This window comes from Dreissena polymorpha, chromosome 7 (genome assembly GCF_020536995.1).
Source record: "Dreissena polymorpha isolate Duluth1 chromosome 7, UMN_Dpol_1.0, whole genome shotgun sequence".
Classification (NCBI taxonomy): Eukaryota; Metazoa; Mollusca; class Bivalvia; order Myida; family Dreissenidae; genus Dreissena; species Dreissena polymorpha.
Window position 1 is genome coordinate 101,433,590 of NC_068361.1, and position 17,552 is coordinate 101,451,141.

General features: G+C 32.4%; 1 protein-coding gene across 1 annotated transcript in view; it reads right to left on the minus strand.

Moving 5' to 3' along the window:
- Positions 1-5,609: 5,609 nt before the first annotated feature.
- The window catches only part of LOC127838465 (slit homolog 1 protein-like), a 94,297-nt gene continuing 82,354 nt past the window's right edge, over positions 5,610-17,552 (minus strand). The window contains exons 11-15 of the mRNA XM_052366249.1: positions 12,387-12,500; positions 11,871-11,984; positions 7,477-7,618; positions 6,647-6,731; positions 5,610-5,801 (exon numbers count right to left, since the gene is read on the minus strand). Of these exons, the coding sequence (XP_052222209.1) occupies positions 5,634-5,801; positions 6,647-6,731; positions 7,477-7,618; positions 11,871-11,984; positions 12,387-12,500 (623 nt within the window). The 3' untranslated portion in view covers positions 5,610-5,633. The remainder of the gene's footprint in view (positions 5,802-6,646; positions 6,732-7,476; positions 7,619-11,870; positions 11,985-12,386; positions 12,501-17,552) is intronic.

A 17,552-nucleotide genomic window follows, 5' to 3' on the forward strand; every position in this document is an offset into this window, starting at 1 on the left:
TGATGTTTGTGCGAAAGGACAATCCCTTGTGATTTTTTAAGCGGGGCATGCTTACCCATTGAAAGCTATGTTGGCACTGGGGTTATGTTGCAAGTGACACACACACACACACACACACACACACACACACACACACACACACACACACACACACACACACACACACACACACACACACACACACACACACACACACAAACACACACACACACACACACACACACACACACACACACACACACACACACACACACACACACACACACACACACACACACACACACACACACACACACACACACACACACACACACACACACACACACACACACACACACACACACACACACACACACACACACACACACACACACACACACACACACACACACACACACACACACACACACACACACACACACACACAGTACGTTAGTTGATCGACTCTTTTTTAATTTTTGAATATAAATCTACATCACATGGAAACCAGGATATGTACACTTGTAATGCTATATATTAGGTAGAAAACGAAATTTTTGAATATAAATCTACATCACATGGAAACCAGGATATGTACACTTGTAATGCTATATATTAGGTAGAAAACGACTTTCGCTATACAGTGATTTTTTTTTTTTTTTCAAAGAGTCATCATCCATTGAACGGTGTCATATATACGTGTTGTTTTTTTCAGATCACTACCTACATTTATACGATGTTGACAGAACCGTATTTAATCATCATCCCTTAACATAATATTTGTATTTTGTTTGTACATATAACCTTTTGTGTTGTTTTCTTTTAATCTATGTATGTTTGTTTAAAAGAAAAATCTTCTTACATATGATAATGTTTAGCAGAACACAATGTTTTTCTTTATGAAATAGCTATTTTTGTAACTTGGATGGTGAATTGTTGTGTACAGTGTACTTATCTGACCTTTATTTCTATTTCACTAAAACATCTTTTGAAGAAGAGACAAAAACACTGTCTTTATAATTTAATGCCACCTATTTTTGTCAATGAATGATATAAATATTGCGTCGTTGAACAGTCGCGGTCTATATGGGAGCAAAAACGAAAAGATAAAAAAAAAGAAAGAAAAGGACTAGCATATTCATGTTTGCTATAAAATTATTATTATTATTATTACTATAAGCTACCATATAATCTACGGTGTTATACATATATACTTTTTGTATCTCAGATCACTAATTCAATTAGTTTGTGTATTTCCAGTGTAAGGAAATGCGCTGTTTATGTCTCTATTGGAGACCAGTCGTTTATTATTGTTATAATCTCACATTTATGATTTTTTTTTTTTTTACTCCTTCTTTTTTATGGAATATTCATCCTTTTGTATCCCTTATTTTTGTTTTCTAATTTTGTTTGTTTGTGTATACATCTTACTTCTTATAATAGAAACCAACTGGACACGTTTTCAAATAGAAACTAACTGGACAAGCACACATACATTATCATTTACATCACCCTTTTTTAAATGATCAAGCTATGTACTTTAAATGTAAAAGGGCTAAACAGCAAAGATAAACGCATAAAAATCTTCAAATGGTTAGACGAAAAAAAATATAATGTATGCTTATTACAAGAAAGTCACTTGACACACACTTTAGCGCAAACCTTAAAAAATGAATGGGACGGGGATATCTACATCAGTGGACAATGTACTAATAAACAAGGCATTGCCTTTCTGATAAAAAGTAACATAGGGATCACAGTTGATAATCTTAACGAAATAATAATTGGCAGACTAGCAAGTATAGATATCAAAATACATGAAACAGAACTTACATTAATCAACGTTTACGGTCCCAACATAGATGATTCCGCATTTTACGAAACATTACAATCCTTTATAATTAGTAACCAAGATAAAAATATTATAATCGGCGGTGATTTCAATACTGTCCTGAACCCATTATTAGATAAAAAGAATGGAAACATTTATACTCATCCTAAAAATAGAAACATTTTAAATAACATAATTGAAAACTACAATATGATAGATATCTGGCGTACAGTATACCCAAACGAAAGCAAATTCACCTGGCACTCAAACACAAAACCAACAATATTTTGTAGATTAGACTATTTTTTAATATCTGAATCTCTTTGCAACATTATTGACACATGTAACATAAAACCAGGATTTATGACTGACCACTCTATAGTTGAACTTTAACTGCACAATATACAACCTGAAAGAGGCCCAGGATACTTTAAAATTAACAACAGCATCTTATTGGATACACAATATCAAACACAAATAAAACAGGAAATATTAAATACAGTTCAAAATAATAAAGATGCAAACCCAAACACCTTATGGGAAGTAATTAAAGGAAATATACGTAACACAACAATTAGATACACATCATTTAAACGTAAAGAAACACACAAACTTGAAACTGAAACCATCAAAACCATTGAAACACTTGAAAAACAATTGCATCAAACAAACACAAAGGATACCACCGACATTGAAAATGAAATAACATTAAAAAAACAAATATTAGACGGAATTTATCATACACATCTCAATGGAATAATACTAAGAGCGCGTGCACAGCATGTTGAACACAATGAAAAAAATACAAAATACTTCGCAAACATTGAAAAACGTAGAAGTGAACAAAAAACTGTACACAAAATAGTAGTCAATGGCAAAGATATAACAAACATGACTCAAATACTAGAAGAACAACGTTTATTTTTCGAAACACTCTATAAACGAAAAAATGTTGAAAATAACACCCTTTTTAAAAATACACATCACGCTTTAAACCAAGAGGAAAAACAACTGTGCGACGGATTACTTAATGAATATGAATGTGGATTAGCCCTAAAAGATATGCAAAATAACAAAAGCCCAGGATCTGATGGCATCACAATCGAATTTTATAAAATATTCTGGAATGATATAAAAACACATCTAATTAATTCACTTAACTATTCATTTAACAACGAAAACTTAACTACGCTACAAAAACAAGGTATTATATCACTCATTCCAAAACCTGGAAAAAACTTAGAATCCTTATCAAACTGGCGCCCGATTAGTTTACTAAATAATGATTATAAAATTGCAACTAAAAGTATAGCAAACAGAATTAAAAAAATATTACCATCAATCATTTCAAAATCTCAATCTGGTTTCATAAAAGGACGTTACATTGGTGAAAACGTTCGTCTTATCCAAGAATGCATAAACTATTTTAACAATTCAAACAATCCTGGTCTTATATTCTTTGCAGATTTTGAAAAGGCATTCGATTCACTCGATCATTCATTTATGTTCTCTTGCTTAGAAAATATGAACTTTGGTGAAAGTCTCATTCAATGGGTTAAACTATTCTATACCGATATTAACAGTATAATCATTAACAATGGCTTCTTTTCAAATAGTTTTAACATCGAACGAGGGGTTCGACAAGGATGTCCACTCTCATCATCGCTATTCATTATTTGCATCGAGTATCTATCACATCACATCCAATCAAATAAACACATAAAAGGCATATCACTTGATCCTGATGAAGATATCAAACAGTCCCTATTTGCTGACGATGCAACTTATTTCTTAAACGACAATTACGATTCTTTCCATAACCTAATAGAGTCACTAACCATCTACGGAATGACATCGGGTCTTAAACTAAACAAAAGTAAATGTACTGTGCTACGAGTAGGTAGATTAAAACAAAGTAATGTCGTATATAAAAAAGAAATGAAATTTAATTGGACATCCGATGAAGCCACAACGTTAGGAATTACTTTCACAAATAATGAAAAGGATACAGTTCTTAAAAACATACTACCTAAATTACAGAATTTCAAAAACTGCTTAAAATCATGGCATCACCGTAAACTTACACTAATCGGAAAAAAACACAGTATTGAAAACATTTGCACTTCCTAAACTAATTTATGTATTAACAGTTCTCCCAAATCCACCAAATGATGTTATTAACGATATAAAATCAGCAATATTTAATTTCATATGGGACGGTAAGCCTGATAAAATAAAACGAACTCAGTTAATTCAATCTGTAGAAAATGGAGGTATTCAATTAACAAACATTGACTCATTCTTGAATGCAATCAAATGCAGCTGGGTTAAAAGATACCTAGATAATACCAATACGAGTAATTGGAAATTATTCTACCAGAAAATCCTAAAACAATATGGTGACTCCTTACTCTTTGAATGTAACATCAGCAATACTATCTTACATGAAATTGCAAACAAAAACATATTTCTGTCTGATGTTCTATCAGCATGGAGTGATGTCACTTATAACCTAGAAACCAAAACCAGCAGTAAAACTATTTTATGGAACAATAAAGACATAACTTCAAACAATAAGACGTTTTTCTATAAAGATTGGTTTGAACGAAGCATTAAATATGTCGACCAATTATATGACTACAGAATCAAGGATTTCTACTCTTTTGATGATATATGCTACATATACGGAATACCTTCAAATAATTTTCTGAAGTACTACACACTAATCAAAAGCATACCCATGCATATTAAATCTGAAATCAATACAAATAATACACCATGTACTCAAACAACATTCGTAGAAAACATACTTGGAAGAAAAAACAAACCGAATAAAATATTTTACACACTGCAAATTAAAAAACCTACAGAAAACTCCAAACCCCAAAATAAATGGCAAGCCCTTTTCGGAGAACATGATCTTAATTGGAAACATATATTTACCATGCCATATAAAGCAACTATTGAAAGCACACTGAGAAATTTTCAATATAAATACATCCATAGAATAATAGCTACAAATAAATATCTCTTTAAATGTAAATTATCTAACTCAAATCTGTGTGACTTCTGCGGTGAAAACATCGAAACTATAGAACATCTTTTTTGGGAGTGCAAACACATCCAGCCTATTTGGAATCAATTAGTATCTTTTCTTGAACAACAGCAACTAAACGTTAAACTATCATTCTTAAATGTAAGTTTCGGAATTTACTCATTGAAATCAATAGACTGTAATAATATTGTGAATTTTATTCTTATATTGATGAAATATTTTATCTTTAACATGAAGTACAAAAAACAAGTACCAAATTTTAATTGTTTTGTCAATAGTCTTAAACTAAAAATCCAGATTGAGAAAGAAATAGCCCTCAGTAATGACACATTTCAAATCTTTGAACAAAAATGGAATCGGATTAAATTCTTATAATGTTTGTCCACTTATATACATTTCACTCTAATGTTAGTTTATATTTCTAAAATATTTTTGTATATAATTTGTTTTCCATCTTATAAGATCATTGTGAATATACAACAAAACACACAAGTCCAGTATGCTTTCTTCCGACTTTATACAACTCATCATTTTTCATAACTATTCTTCTGTTGTTCTTTTTTTTCTCTTTTAAAAAAATATATATTAGCATATCTTGTATAACATGTCTAAACTTAATTGCTTTGTACAACCATTATGTTGTATGATAATATACATGTATACATTGTATGTATTATATTGAATAAAAAAAAAAAAATGTTAAAAAAAAAAAAAAAAAAAAAAAAAAAAAAAAAAAATGTTGCAAGTGACACTCGTTTAACGTTACGGCTAGTCCTTTGTTTTCAGTGGTAGTGATATGTCTCTTGAAGGCTTTGCAGTCATTGGTATTAGGTAATCATCGTCCGTGCTAGTGGCGCCATGTACTGGGTGGACGTTAGACTGAAGGCATGTTTCTGTGACATCCTCTACATCCTCATACTCGTGTTCATCACGATGCTAGATTATATGAATACAGAAGATATTTAGCGTTTGGTGTGTGCTCAATTCTTTCAAATATCATCTTGTATGAATCATTACCAAATTAAATACTTTATATTTAGGACATTCACAACCTTGGTATTGATTGCAATCATTTTAAAAGCATCTGTTTTACAATTTGAATACGATCAGTTGGCGATGATCATTGAATACCACATTGACGTCATTGTACAGTTTTAGCGAGGAATCGTCTGCAGTCCTGGTTTGTATATACTCAACCGTGCAAAACAAATCAATTTACATCTTGCTTAGTCTAATATTTGCATATTTCAGTTTTTAGACAGAATCAGTCAATTATGTATAGTGGCCATTACAGTAACACATTATTTGGTTTACATGGTGGTTTAGGCAAATACTGATAATTGGATCGTTCCAGAATAAAGATTTCGGAATTGTAATAAATACAAACAAATTGTTCTGGTTATTTTGCTCACTTCTTCGTTGCGTGCTAGCTAATCGCTAATATTTTAAACACACCTTGTATTTTAGCAATCACCTAGAAAAAAGGTCGGCAGGCAACGAGGGAGTGACAAAAGATTAAGGAAAAGAGGCTTACTTTACCTATATTCGTCTTTCCCCAATATATTGTTGTTTTAAAAATTGTACACTTGTGTTATAACATCAATATAACGGATCGTCTAGAGCAATATCATATAAATAATTGTGTTTCTTTCAATGGGTTGCAACGTACATCATCTATCGGAGAGGGAACGCATTGCGTCATGAGTGTTGCATCAATATAACGGATCGTCTAAAGCAATATCATATAATAAGTGTGTTTCTATCAATGGGTTTCAACGTACAGCATCTATAGGAGAGGGATTGCATTGCGTCATGAGTGTTGGGTCCGCCATCGGATAGCTGGGGATGTTATGCCTCCTGCGTCTTCTTTTTGCAAAGGTTCAATGAAAATTATAGAATTATAAATACAAATACATACATAAATACATCAATAAATAAATACATTTAAAAATAATATATTAAGTACTTAAACATACATATGTAAATACATAATTTGCAATCACTGATGACACAAAACAAATGTGCACAACAAAGTGAAGGAAGAAATAGATATGCTCTGGAAGAAAGTAAAAAATAAAAATGACTTTATCAAAGTTTAAAACCAGCAACAATCACACGTCCTGTGACTTTTAAGGAAACCCAAAGCATTGATGTATCTAGGAACAAAACGTAATGGTCAGAATCATCCTTCGGAAGAAAATGAAGGAGATACATGTACACATCTATCCCTTATGTACTGTCCCGCATTCGCTTGGTGGCGTTACTCTTACACACAAAGGAGTTGAAGAAGTTTATTGGGTCCGATAAATACGTGAAGATGATGAAACAAGTTGAGGACTTTAAAAACATACCTATTTTAAGATAAGCAAATGTAATCAGACACTCTAATTTCTAAGAAAGTACTCAATTCGAACGTTTAATACCTGTGAAATGAACGCTTGATCGAATAATCATGCATGTTTTGTCGTACATCACATTATGGATTATAATTGAATTTTATTGGATGTATTAAGTGAAATCGTATACAATAAACCATTTACGTTTCCTTCATTATCTTGTATTTCACATTAAACACATATTTGTTATATTGACAAGTAACATTTAAGCTTACCTATGTTTTATGAAGATAATAACTGCAACAGTGACAGCCAACACACCGACACAGAGCCCAATGCCGCTGTACACAAATGGCAACGATTCCGTAGTCGATGTGGACGTTGATTGTGATCCCGGCGCTTGAGATGTTGACACCTCTGCATTGTTATTGGAACACAAAGCAATATATACAACAACAAAAAGGCACCGTTTAAAAGTTCATACTGCTGCACAAGTAAACCAATTTCTATTAGTCTTGAATAGTGCCTGTCTACGAACCCTTATTGTGTTTCTCATTTAAAAAAATAATTTAAATTTGTAACAAGCGAACAAAGGGTCAAATATGATAGAGGCAGTTGAAGTTGAAGTAACCGATCCCGTACTGGACTGTTTAATGGCATACCGTCAGTTTTATAAAGGAATCACAACGCTGCATGGTTGTGTGTTTTTGTAATTAACGATATATTGGTCATATTAAATGGTTTCATTTTCAGATCGTGGGGGATATTAAATATATGAACGGATATTTATTTGAAACCTCTTGACGGGTCTGAAGTGTTTAGTGAGTATTTTTTTTATTGATTACGACAATATTGCCCTGCCGCTGGAAAAGTACGTAAGTAAAAACAAAGCAAAATGATTAAAATCCAATCCATGTATTGGACATGGATTGGACCTTCAACTTTTGAAATATGTTAACAAACGTTGTAAATGAAAACCGCTTTATGTACGATTGTATTGAACATACCCGGGGTTTGTGTGAATACGACAGATAAATATTATAAAATCGGGTCAAATACTAATCGACCGGCCATATGGTTGTACTTGTGAACGGATTTTTATCTTTCCTCTTGGGCAATAATAGCCGATTATGTAAAGGAATTATTAAGTTACCGAATTATGCTAAAATTGTTTTAAAATAAGGACGTTTTGTTGCGCATTGTGGTTACTACACGACGATCAACCAAAGCATGTCGCTATTAACGAATTCGCACAGACACGCACATAAAACATTAAATATCTATACATATTCGTTGTATTTAAGCGTTTTGTACAATTCGATTCAAAGTCAATAAACAATGATAATGTAGTATAAAAATGTCAAACGTACAAAGTATTAATCTTGTGTGACGGACATGTTTCAATCAACTACTCGTTCACATTATGAATGGAATTAAATTTGACATTTTACTAACTAAATATCTATCTAATTACTTTAAAGATCAATATACATTTTTCAATTTACATTTCGTCAATTCTCAGGAATTTTAATGCAAACGCTACGATTATACATTTATATATTACTTATTACGAAACAATGTGGTAGGCGTTTTCTTTTTTAGATGATGAACTAGCCTGTGTGTAATGACCTAATTCAGTAGCTTTATATATTCATCAGTCCATAGATTGCCGGAATCCGTTCCTAAATTGAACACTTCGACAAAATATTGTTAAAATTGATCAACAGCGGATTTTCACAATATGACCTTGAACGTGTTACACTAATGGTGGTTGCCAATAATTGCACTATTACATGGATACTACTAATTAGTTGTTAGATAAGCGATCGTTTTTTAAAGGCAGTATAAATCATAAATTAATATTACGTTATTAACCCAAGTAGCCATGATCCTCGGAACAGATTGTATTTAGTCCACTTCAAAAGAAATAATTAAGGAATTTTAATGCAAAGACAATTGTTTAAAGAAAAAAAAAGGTCAACACATTTCACTTAATACATTCTTAATAACATTCCCTATTGTTTTTAATTTTTAGACAGGTGCTCAATATTCCATATAATACATGATACAACCGAAGTGCATATCAGTATTGAGCATTTATTGACGATTTTCTCTTGGTTGAAGTACGAACAAATGATTAGGTATAAAGTGACTTTAAAAATACTACTGATAGGTTCACAGCAAGCGATGATGAGTTCAACAGCGCTAATCTTTGGTGAGTTCCGTGCATTTGAAAACGTAAATCGATGTATATAAGTTAAGTGTTTAGAAGTATAACTGATCGTCGTTCTGACCGTCTTGAATAATTTCATGAAATATTCTGTAAAATTAAGGATAAGAAAACTATACTCAACTTTCAGCACTAAATGTACCAATACAATGCCACATTAATTATCGTAAAAGAATCAGGAAACGGACACGAGAGCGTTTCAATAAGCATGAGGCTTTCAATGAAATCGAGCAAAAATAAAAAGAAACTATTTTGTTTTTAACATTGTTCATGAACTATAAGAAACAAAAAATGACATCCACATTGACTTAAAACCAATTCAAGCAAAACAATTGAGTTATACACAGGTGTGACAAAATATAAAACTGTGTATATATTATTTTATTAAACGATATCTGGACGGTATCGACAGACGAGCTTTTTTTAAAAATCTTTCGTTACCTTAATAATTTAATAAATCATTTATTTAAGGTATGTATTTTTGTGAAGTTCTTGTATTTTTTGGACGACATTTGATTAGCATAACGTCTTGCGATCGGTCACATAATATGTAGTCGATGAATACGCTTATTTAACAGGGATCTCAAGAAAACAATTTAGTTATAGTGTTATACATAAAGAATGGTAAAACATGTAGCCATTAACGTATCGCCCTACGGAAACCTCCACTGACATGAATGCGAAACCTCATTGCCGTGTCACCGCATATACGATCAATTTATATAATAATCGTCTTTGCCATCGAACACTCACTTCGCATAGACGATACTAAATAAATGCATTCGAGCGAGAAATGTTTATATTCCGATACAGTTCTGAATAAAATAATGCATGGTTGTATACAATTTTACATGCATAAGCAATTTCTTCGTGAAAATATTAAAAAGGGTCATCATTTTTCAACACATTGTATTTCAACGTCAAAAAATCGTATGCGGAACATGAAATAAAATGTGTTTTTATTAAAACAGCATGGTGTGGAAAATCCATTTAGATTGTATTCATAGTCGCGCCAATTTACAGAAAATTAATGATGCTTTCGAGGAAACTTTGCAAGTCGAGGTTGGCCTGAAACTCAAAGACCGGACGTTAGGTCGATATGATGACAAAATAAATGCCAAACTCGTCCAGTACTTAATTGAAAACGGTGTGACTATTGCCAGCCGGACAAATTAACATTCATTAGTTATGACCAAAGGCGCACGCTTTTAACACACTTACAAGATAAGAACTTTTAAATAGTTCACACCATATATCAAACACCTGACCCATACAGTTTCAGAGAAGACATTTGAAGTGTGTCGATATTTACCATACAAGTCTTTAAAATAATTTAAGCCTTGAGCGGACGGCATGTGTATGATTGGAACAAACTAAGCGAAAGTTACTTGCCCTTCGATTTCAGAAAAGAATACCAAAATATATTTCAGAAAAGAACATAAAAATTGAATATATAACTATTGTACATGGTTCATCGCAAGTTTAAATCAGGGTATAATAAACATATCAAAATGCGTTCGTTCTTTCATCCGCTCGACAAACGGATCCACGAGTTCGTCAATAATATATTTTGAACGGAAGCATCCGTTTATCCCCAATCAATGTAACTACTGCAATGTTATAACCTGCTTTTGTCTCTTAATCGTCTCTTAATCGTCTTTTGGTGAAATACGCATTTCTTTTGGATCATATTTAGGACACCGCTTGATATTTTTATTATTTTAATTTAAATTTACGGCGGGAATCAGAATGAAGCGACGCTATGTCAAAATTTCAAAATTTGATCCCGGCTCCATTACATGTATAATAAATTAATAATAATAATAATAATAATAGTAATGATACAAATAAATTTCATACTACTACTACTACTACTACTACTGCTACTACTACTACTACTTCTACTATTACTACTACTACTACTACTACTACTACTACTACTACTACTACTACTACTACTACTACTACTACTACTACTAATAATAATAATAATAATAATAATAATTATAATAATAGGTGCTATGATATCTACATATGTATATATTCGAACGATAAATACATGTTTGTATATCTAAAATCTACTTTGAGATTAAATAGTTAAGGTCACAGTGTAACACTGCGGACCACGGGAGACGAATGCCTGCTGTGTTTTTTGCCGAAGTAGATTTCGTCCGTAATGAATATTGACTAAGAGCTGTACTGTAATGTATTTCTTTATTTAAAACCAAATAGCTTTAATAATTTTATAAGAAAAATATTTAGCTGTGAAATAACAGTACCATTCGCAAACCAATTGCTTAGAAATGAAAATATATAATAATTATAAATAATGACACTCGTGTACAGGCTGATTATCCAAAGGCTTTGTAATATATTGTAAAAAATAGCTGAACTGGAATGAAACAAGTATGCTTATTTTCAAGCGTGTTTTAGCCATACCATGATCACAGTTGTTGCCGTACCAGCCCGGTGAGCATGTGCATGAGTACGCGTTTTGAAGATTGTTGCACGTGGCACCGTTCTTACACGGGACAGGTGCGCATTCGTTTATATCTGAAATAACGCTTTTATTTATTTTCTTCCTATTTGACAAAGGGCAAGAATATTATTTAAGCAAAAATTGTCTAAAGGCTTTGTACTTTTTGAACACATTCAACAGAGGGACGACGTGGAGCATGTAGGTATCAAGTGTATTTGTCTTGACTTTACATTATTTACCGATACACGATACTCATTATTGAACGAATATATTAACTTGTAAAAAAATGAATACAATTGAATACAATTGAATACAATTCGCAATGCCATTGATCAGCCATGACACTATCTAATAATAATAAATTAGGCCACTTATTTACAGATTAAATTTGAAATAGCTTTTCTACACCTTGTCAAAGGAAATTAGCTAAAATGGAAAGCACCAATTATGTTCAAATAAGATATGTATAGTCCTACCCTCATCACAGTCGTTGCCTTGCCAGCCCGATGAGCAAGTGCAAGTATAGGTGTAATAAAGATTAGTGCACGTGGCGTCGTTCTTACACGGCGCATGAGTACACTCGTTTATATCTGAAATATACAAACACCAAACATTTGTGTACGTTCATTAAATCAGTATATAAGAACAATGTATGAATTATGAAGTTAAAATAGAAACTGCTCAATATTCATATTTTACATATTGGCGGTATTTTTTTTTACTTTACACACGTAATACACGAATATATACAATTTAGTTGAATGCGGAGAAGATGGTAAGTGTATTATTAACAAATATAGAGTCAGTGGAAAGAAAAAACAACATCACTAAGTATTTTACATGCCCGTACCATTTCATTACCTTACAGATCTGGAATTGTAAAACTGAAATTGTGGATATTTGTGTCAATTGTAAAACACAAGTATGGTCAAGCTGCACAGGAAACAGGATGGTTTATCCAAGCGGCGAGGCAAACGCGCATGCATGTGTGTGTGTGTGTTTCGGGCAGTTGCAGACTGCCATATTACGTGTCGGTAATGTTCAAGTTTTAATGAGATGTGTGGGGTCAATGAAAACGATTATGGTTACTAGTGGTGTGGAAGAGCTGGTTGAGTAAACCGTCTCTAAATTCTTAAATGGGAAAAATATTCACAGAATGTACAGACATTAAGAATACTGACAAGCTTTATTTGGTTGCAAATAAATGCCAACTAAACTGCTACTATTTATTAATCTCAGATCTTCTTCCACACTAATGCCCATATGCAAGGTATTCACTTAACATAATAGTCACACATGTCATGATCTAGTAATTCATCTTAACAAACTAGCTTCTGTTAGTCGTGCGTATAAATTATGCGTTAACTGTTTGATTACGACAGTATTCCTTATAATTATGTATCTTTGTGCAGAATGAGAAGGTGATTGATCGCTGCACTTGGTTTCAGTTAAGTTGATGTGACCGTTTTTCTTTGTCGCTACACAAACTAAAAAAACGCGCAATTGTCATATATTATATGAGTTCAATGGGAAAAATTCGTGAAAATGTAGAAGACAACATTTTAAAGGTAGAGCATTTCATAAGACATGTTCTAGGGATATGGAATGCCATATGGGGCGACATGTTCAAAGAAACAACTATTATGCGAAATCGCCATGGTAATAATAGGATTAGAAGTGAAACTCTGAAACCTCAACTATCATGGTATGACGTTTTAGCTTGCATGTTTGCAGCAGGATGGAAAACAGATCTCAAAGACATTAGCGATACCGGTTAAGGGGACATAAGTATGCAACACATAGACTAAAAGCAGGTGAGGATTAGGGCAGATGCTGAGGATAACGCAATCATGTACAGATCCGTTTGATTCAAAGCAAGCATCCACCCAGTTTTGTGAACATTCGGACTCGAACAATAGCATCACAGTCTGCTAATGTTGCTCAGGCAATATATATTTGTAAACCCAAACGACATAATTTTAAAACTTATTGCCGGAAAATATTCAGGCCAATCTCTTATCATTAAACCATTAGCTTCAAAGCTAATTCTAGAGAAGATGACATTCAAAATATACTAATTTGCTCCAAAAACAATTAACAGTAGAAATGTCTGAACGGTATATTGGTTATACGATCACATGTTCAGCAATAGATTGATATGTTGTCCTGTATGTCATTTACTGGCCAAAAATGGAAATATACATGACTACATTGACAACTTAATGTCTTCAATTAGACAAAAGCTGAGGAAATGTGTTTTTTAATTAGTGTGTGACTGATACATGGTGTGCAGCAACAAAAGCACTGAGAGGTACGTTAGAAAATGTGACATCTCAAGGGTGACCTAAATAAAAGGTTACATGTTAGTTCCAACACAGAATGTAATACCACAGGTGGTTAGCGTGTGGCTATGATTTTAATTAGTGAAACCATCATTTTGAATGATTAATAATCATATTATATTGAAAAATTAACTATTATGGAAAAAATATTTCACTATCAAATATTTATATATAACAAGGTATGCAACTCAAAATCACCCCAAAACAAGGTGCATCGCTTTAAACAGCCATATCGTCATCAAATGTGCAGCGATTTTCACGATCTCGGTCTTATTCAACGCAGAAATGTATTTCCTTTCTGGAAATGTATATGTCTTGCAATATTTGTACAAATGCTGGGTCAACTTTTAAGAAATAACAGGATACACAACTCGCATGACCCAGTTGACAATGATCATGCAGTCTTTAAGACTGATATCTTCACGGAGTAAAGGGCATCTTCCCTACAAAGTTCATGTACCTCGATACCATAATTAAATAAAACGTATGACAAAACATTATACCGTTGTTGTCGTTACATTATGCATCAAGACTAACTGTCCAGCGGCGTTTGAAACTTTTGTTTACATACATTTTAACTAACTGACAATTTAAACACACGAGTGATTTGATTGGTCCAATGCGGAGTTGTGTCTTTACAACTGGATATTTCATTCATAAAGATTGCATGAAAATTGTCAACTTGGTCATTATTTAGATTATTTAGAAATGTCAAGCATTTGAGATCCTGATAAAGCAAATCTGCAATAAGTCTAGTTTCGACTCGATTTACAATAAATTTGAAGCAATAGCACCCAATACAGCATTATAGTGTACGGTCACGTGATACGAATGTTGATAGCTGATGAGATAAATAAAAAAGGCATTTAATGACACTTATATACTTTTTTCCCCTAAAAACAACGAACGCAAAAAGCTCAGGTCAATTTGGTATACGGGTAATTTAATCATGAACATATAATAGGTTGATTTTGTTGTAAATATTACAGTATTAACTATTTGTCATTTTAGAATATTTGTGTGATTTATTGATATAATTAATATTCCAACTCACACGACAGAAAATGCATCTAAATAGCATAAAATCATGGTGATAAACCTTGCAAATAGAACATCAAGATATATGTTATTTCAGGTCAAGTGAATCTATATATCCAGATAAATGATGGGTGACACTTTGAAGTTGCTACTTTTTAACAAACTATGGAGAGATCTCTAAACGTTTTCGTCAAGTGATCATGTTGTATGTGCCCACAATATTTCACTGCATGTTTATGTTTTCATTTTCGGTCTACATAGACGCATGTGGTTGGAAAAGTGTAACACTTATAAATCGTCAAACATATTAATTGTGAAAGTTAAGCATGTTCACCAAAGTAACATTTGATGTAATTCTACACATGTATGTTTTGTGATTAATTATGGGTCAATATTGAGGTTCAACTACATGCACCGTTAAAACCAGCTTAAGTTCCGATGCTTTGGTTTGACAACCCAAGGTGGTTACCCCAGCTTTTGATCATGTTTACGTTCATAGTATTTTTTTCTGTTTATTTAGGCAATTGGTTACTTGTCTTAAATAAATGATTACCTTATGGCTAGAAGCATTATGACGTGATACTGTTTTTGAAGTTGCATTATTCTTAATGCTGAACACAGCTAGGCATTAACGAAATTGCATAGCACCCTGCAAGCCTAGAGTTTCACCTGCCTCATTGGCCCCCCATTTTGCCCTTGTTTATTTTTTGATCACTTAATTATACATGAAATTTCATTTGAATAGTCAGTAAATTAATTTGCTATCAAAGTGAATCTGTTTCATTAATATAAGTTACGCTGTTGTGAATGAAAATGCATATACATTAAATATGACATATTAAAAAAAAACATATGCAATAATGAAGACATTCTACATAGATAATACATTATTTCTATATTCAATACCACGCCCACTAGAAGTTTAAAGTCTAGAAAAGGATTCAAAAAGGAGTCATAACTTGATTTGCATACAATTATATAATATACAAACGTTTACTTTTACGCATTTGATGTGCTGCGGTACAGATACATATGGCAAGCCTATCCGTTATATTATTCTTAGCCTTTCCTGATATATTACAAAAAATTCAGGCAGTAACCTGTTTTTCTGTTAATCATACCTCTACGTCCCCAATTTTAAAGAAATAATGAAAAAATCTGTAAAAAGCTGCAGTTTTAGCGGGAAAGAATATTACTTTTGTCGTTTGCTGTGTTTATAATGACGACATGAACACGCGTGCTTAATATTTGTTAAAAAAATATTGTTGATGTTTGTGTTGCATTTTGTGTTTAAAATGTATTACATCTTGGTATCAAATTGTTTGTTTTGTTGAATCTGATTCGAGTTAACTAAACATAATTACTTTATAGTTGATCCCGAGTAATATGACCATCCCCCACACATGACTGATATAAGAACTTCCGGTTGACCATGATATAAAAAATATATCAAACAACGTTATATTAAGCAGATATCAATGCGGTGGTATGATAAATAATAATGAAATTTCAGCAAAATACGAATGCAATCAACATTAAGCTGAAATAGTTCTGTAAGTATGTAAATCGCATACAAATTTAACACATTCATGTCAGTATTTGATAACCGAAAAACAATGTCTTTTAAATGTACATGGTACAGTGACTCTTTTCAAATAATATGGTTTACATCAACAACCGAAAGTAGGCAAAACGGGAACTTCAGGTATTGAATATTTTAGGCTATATGTATTGCCTTAGTCCCTTATGTTTAAAGGCAAAACAATTTGGGCACTTGATATAATTGAATCATAATGACAATAAGTGTACATTTTCTAAAAAAGACTTGAACAGTTATATAGCACACATCTAGCCAGAAGCTTATCCTGTAAAATGAATTACACCACGTTGTATATGTCTTGAAATTTCAATGGAATAGCATTAGAAATATGTTCAATGTACTGTTAACAATCAACAAGAAATACATCTCACTCACAATTTTTTTTACATGATTTATGCTTTACTAGTCAACTTTGGGCCATTAACCTTTTTTTAACATATTATGCAAAAGATGAGTCTGTAGATTAATTAAGTTTGAACAGCGAAAATGAGCTCGAATTTACAACCCTCCGGTTGTGAAGCTAGTGTGCTTCCACTACATTCGTAAACCAGCTCACGCTTTCACACATTGCACAAAAGTGTGGGGAGGATTTAGTACCATCACAGCTAGGGCTTTAAGTTTCTTTTAAAGAATTAAATTTTGCAAAATGTGTGACAGCATAA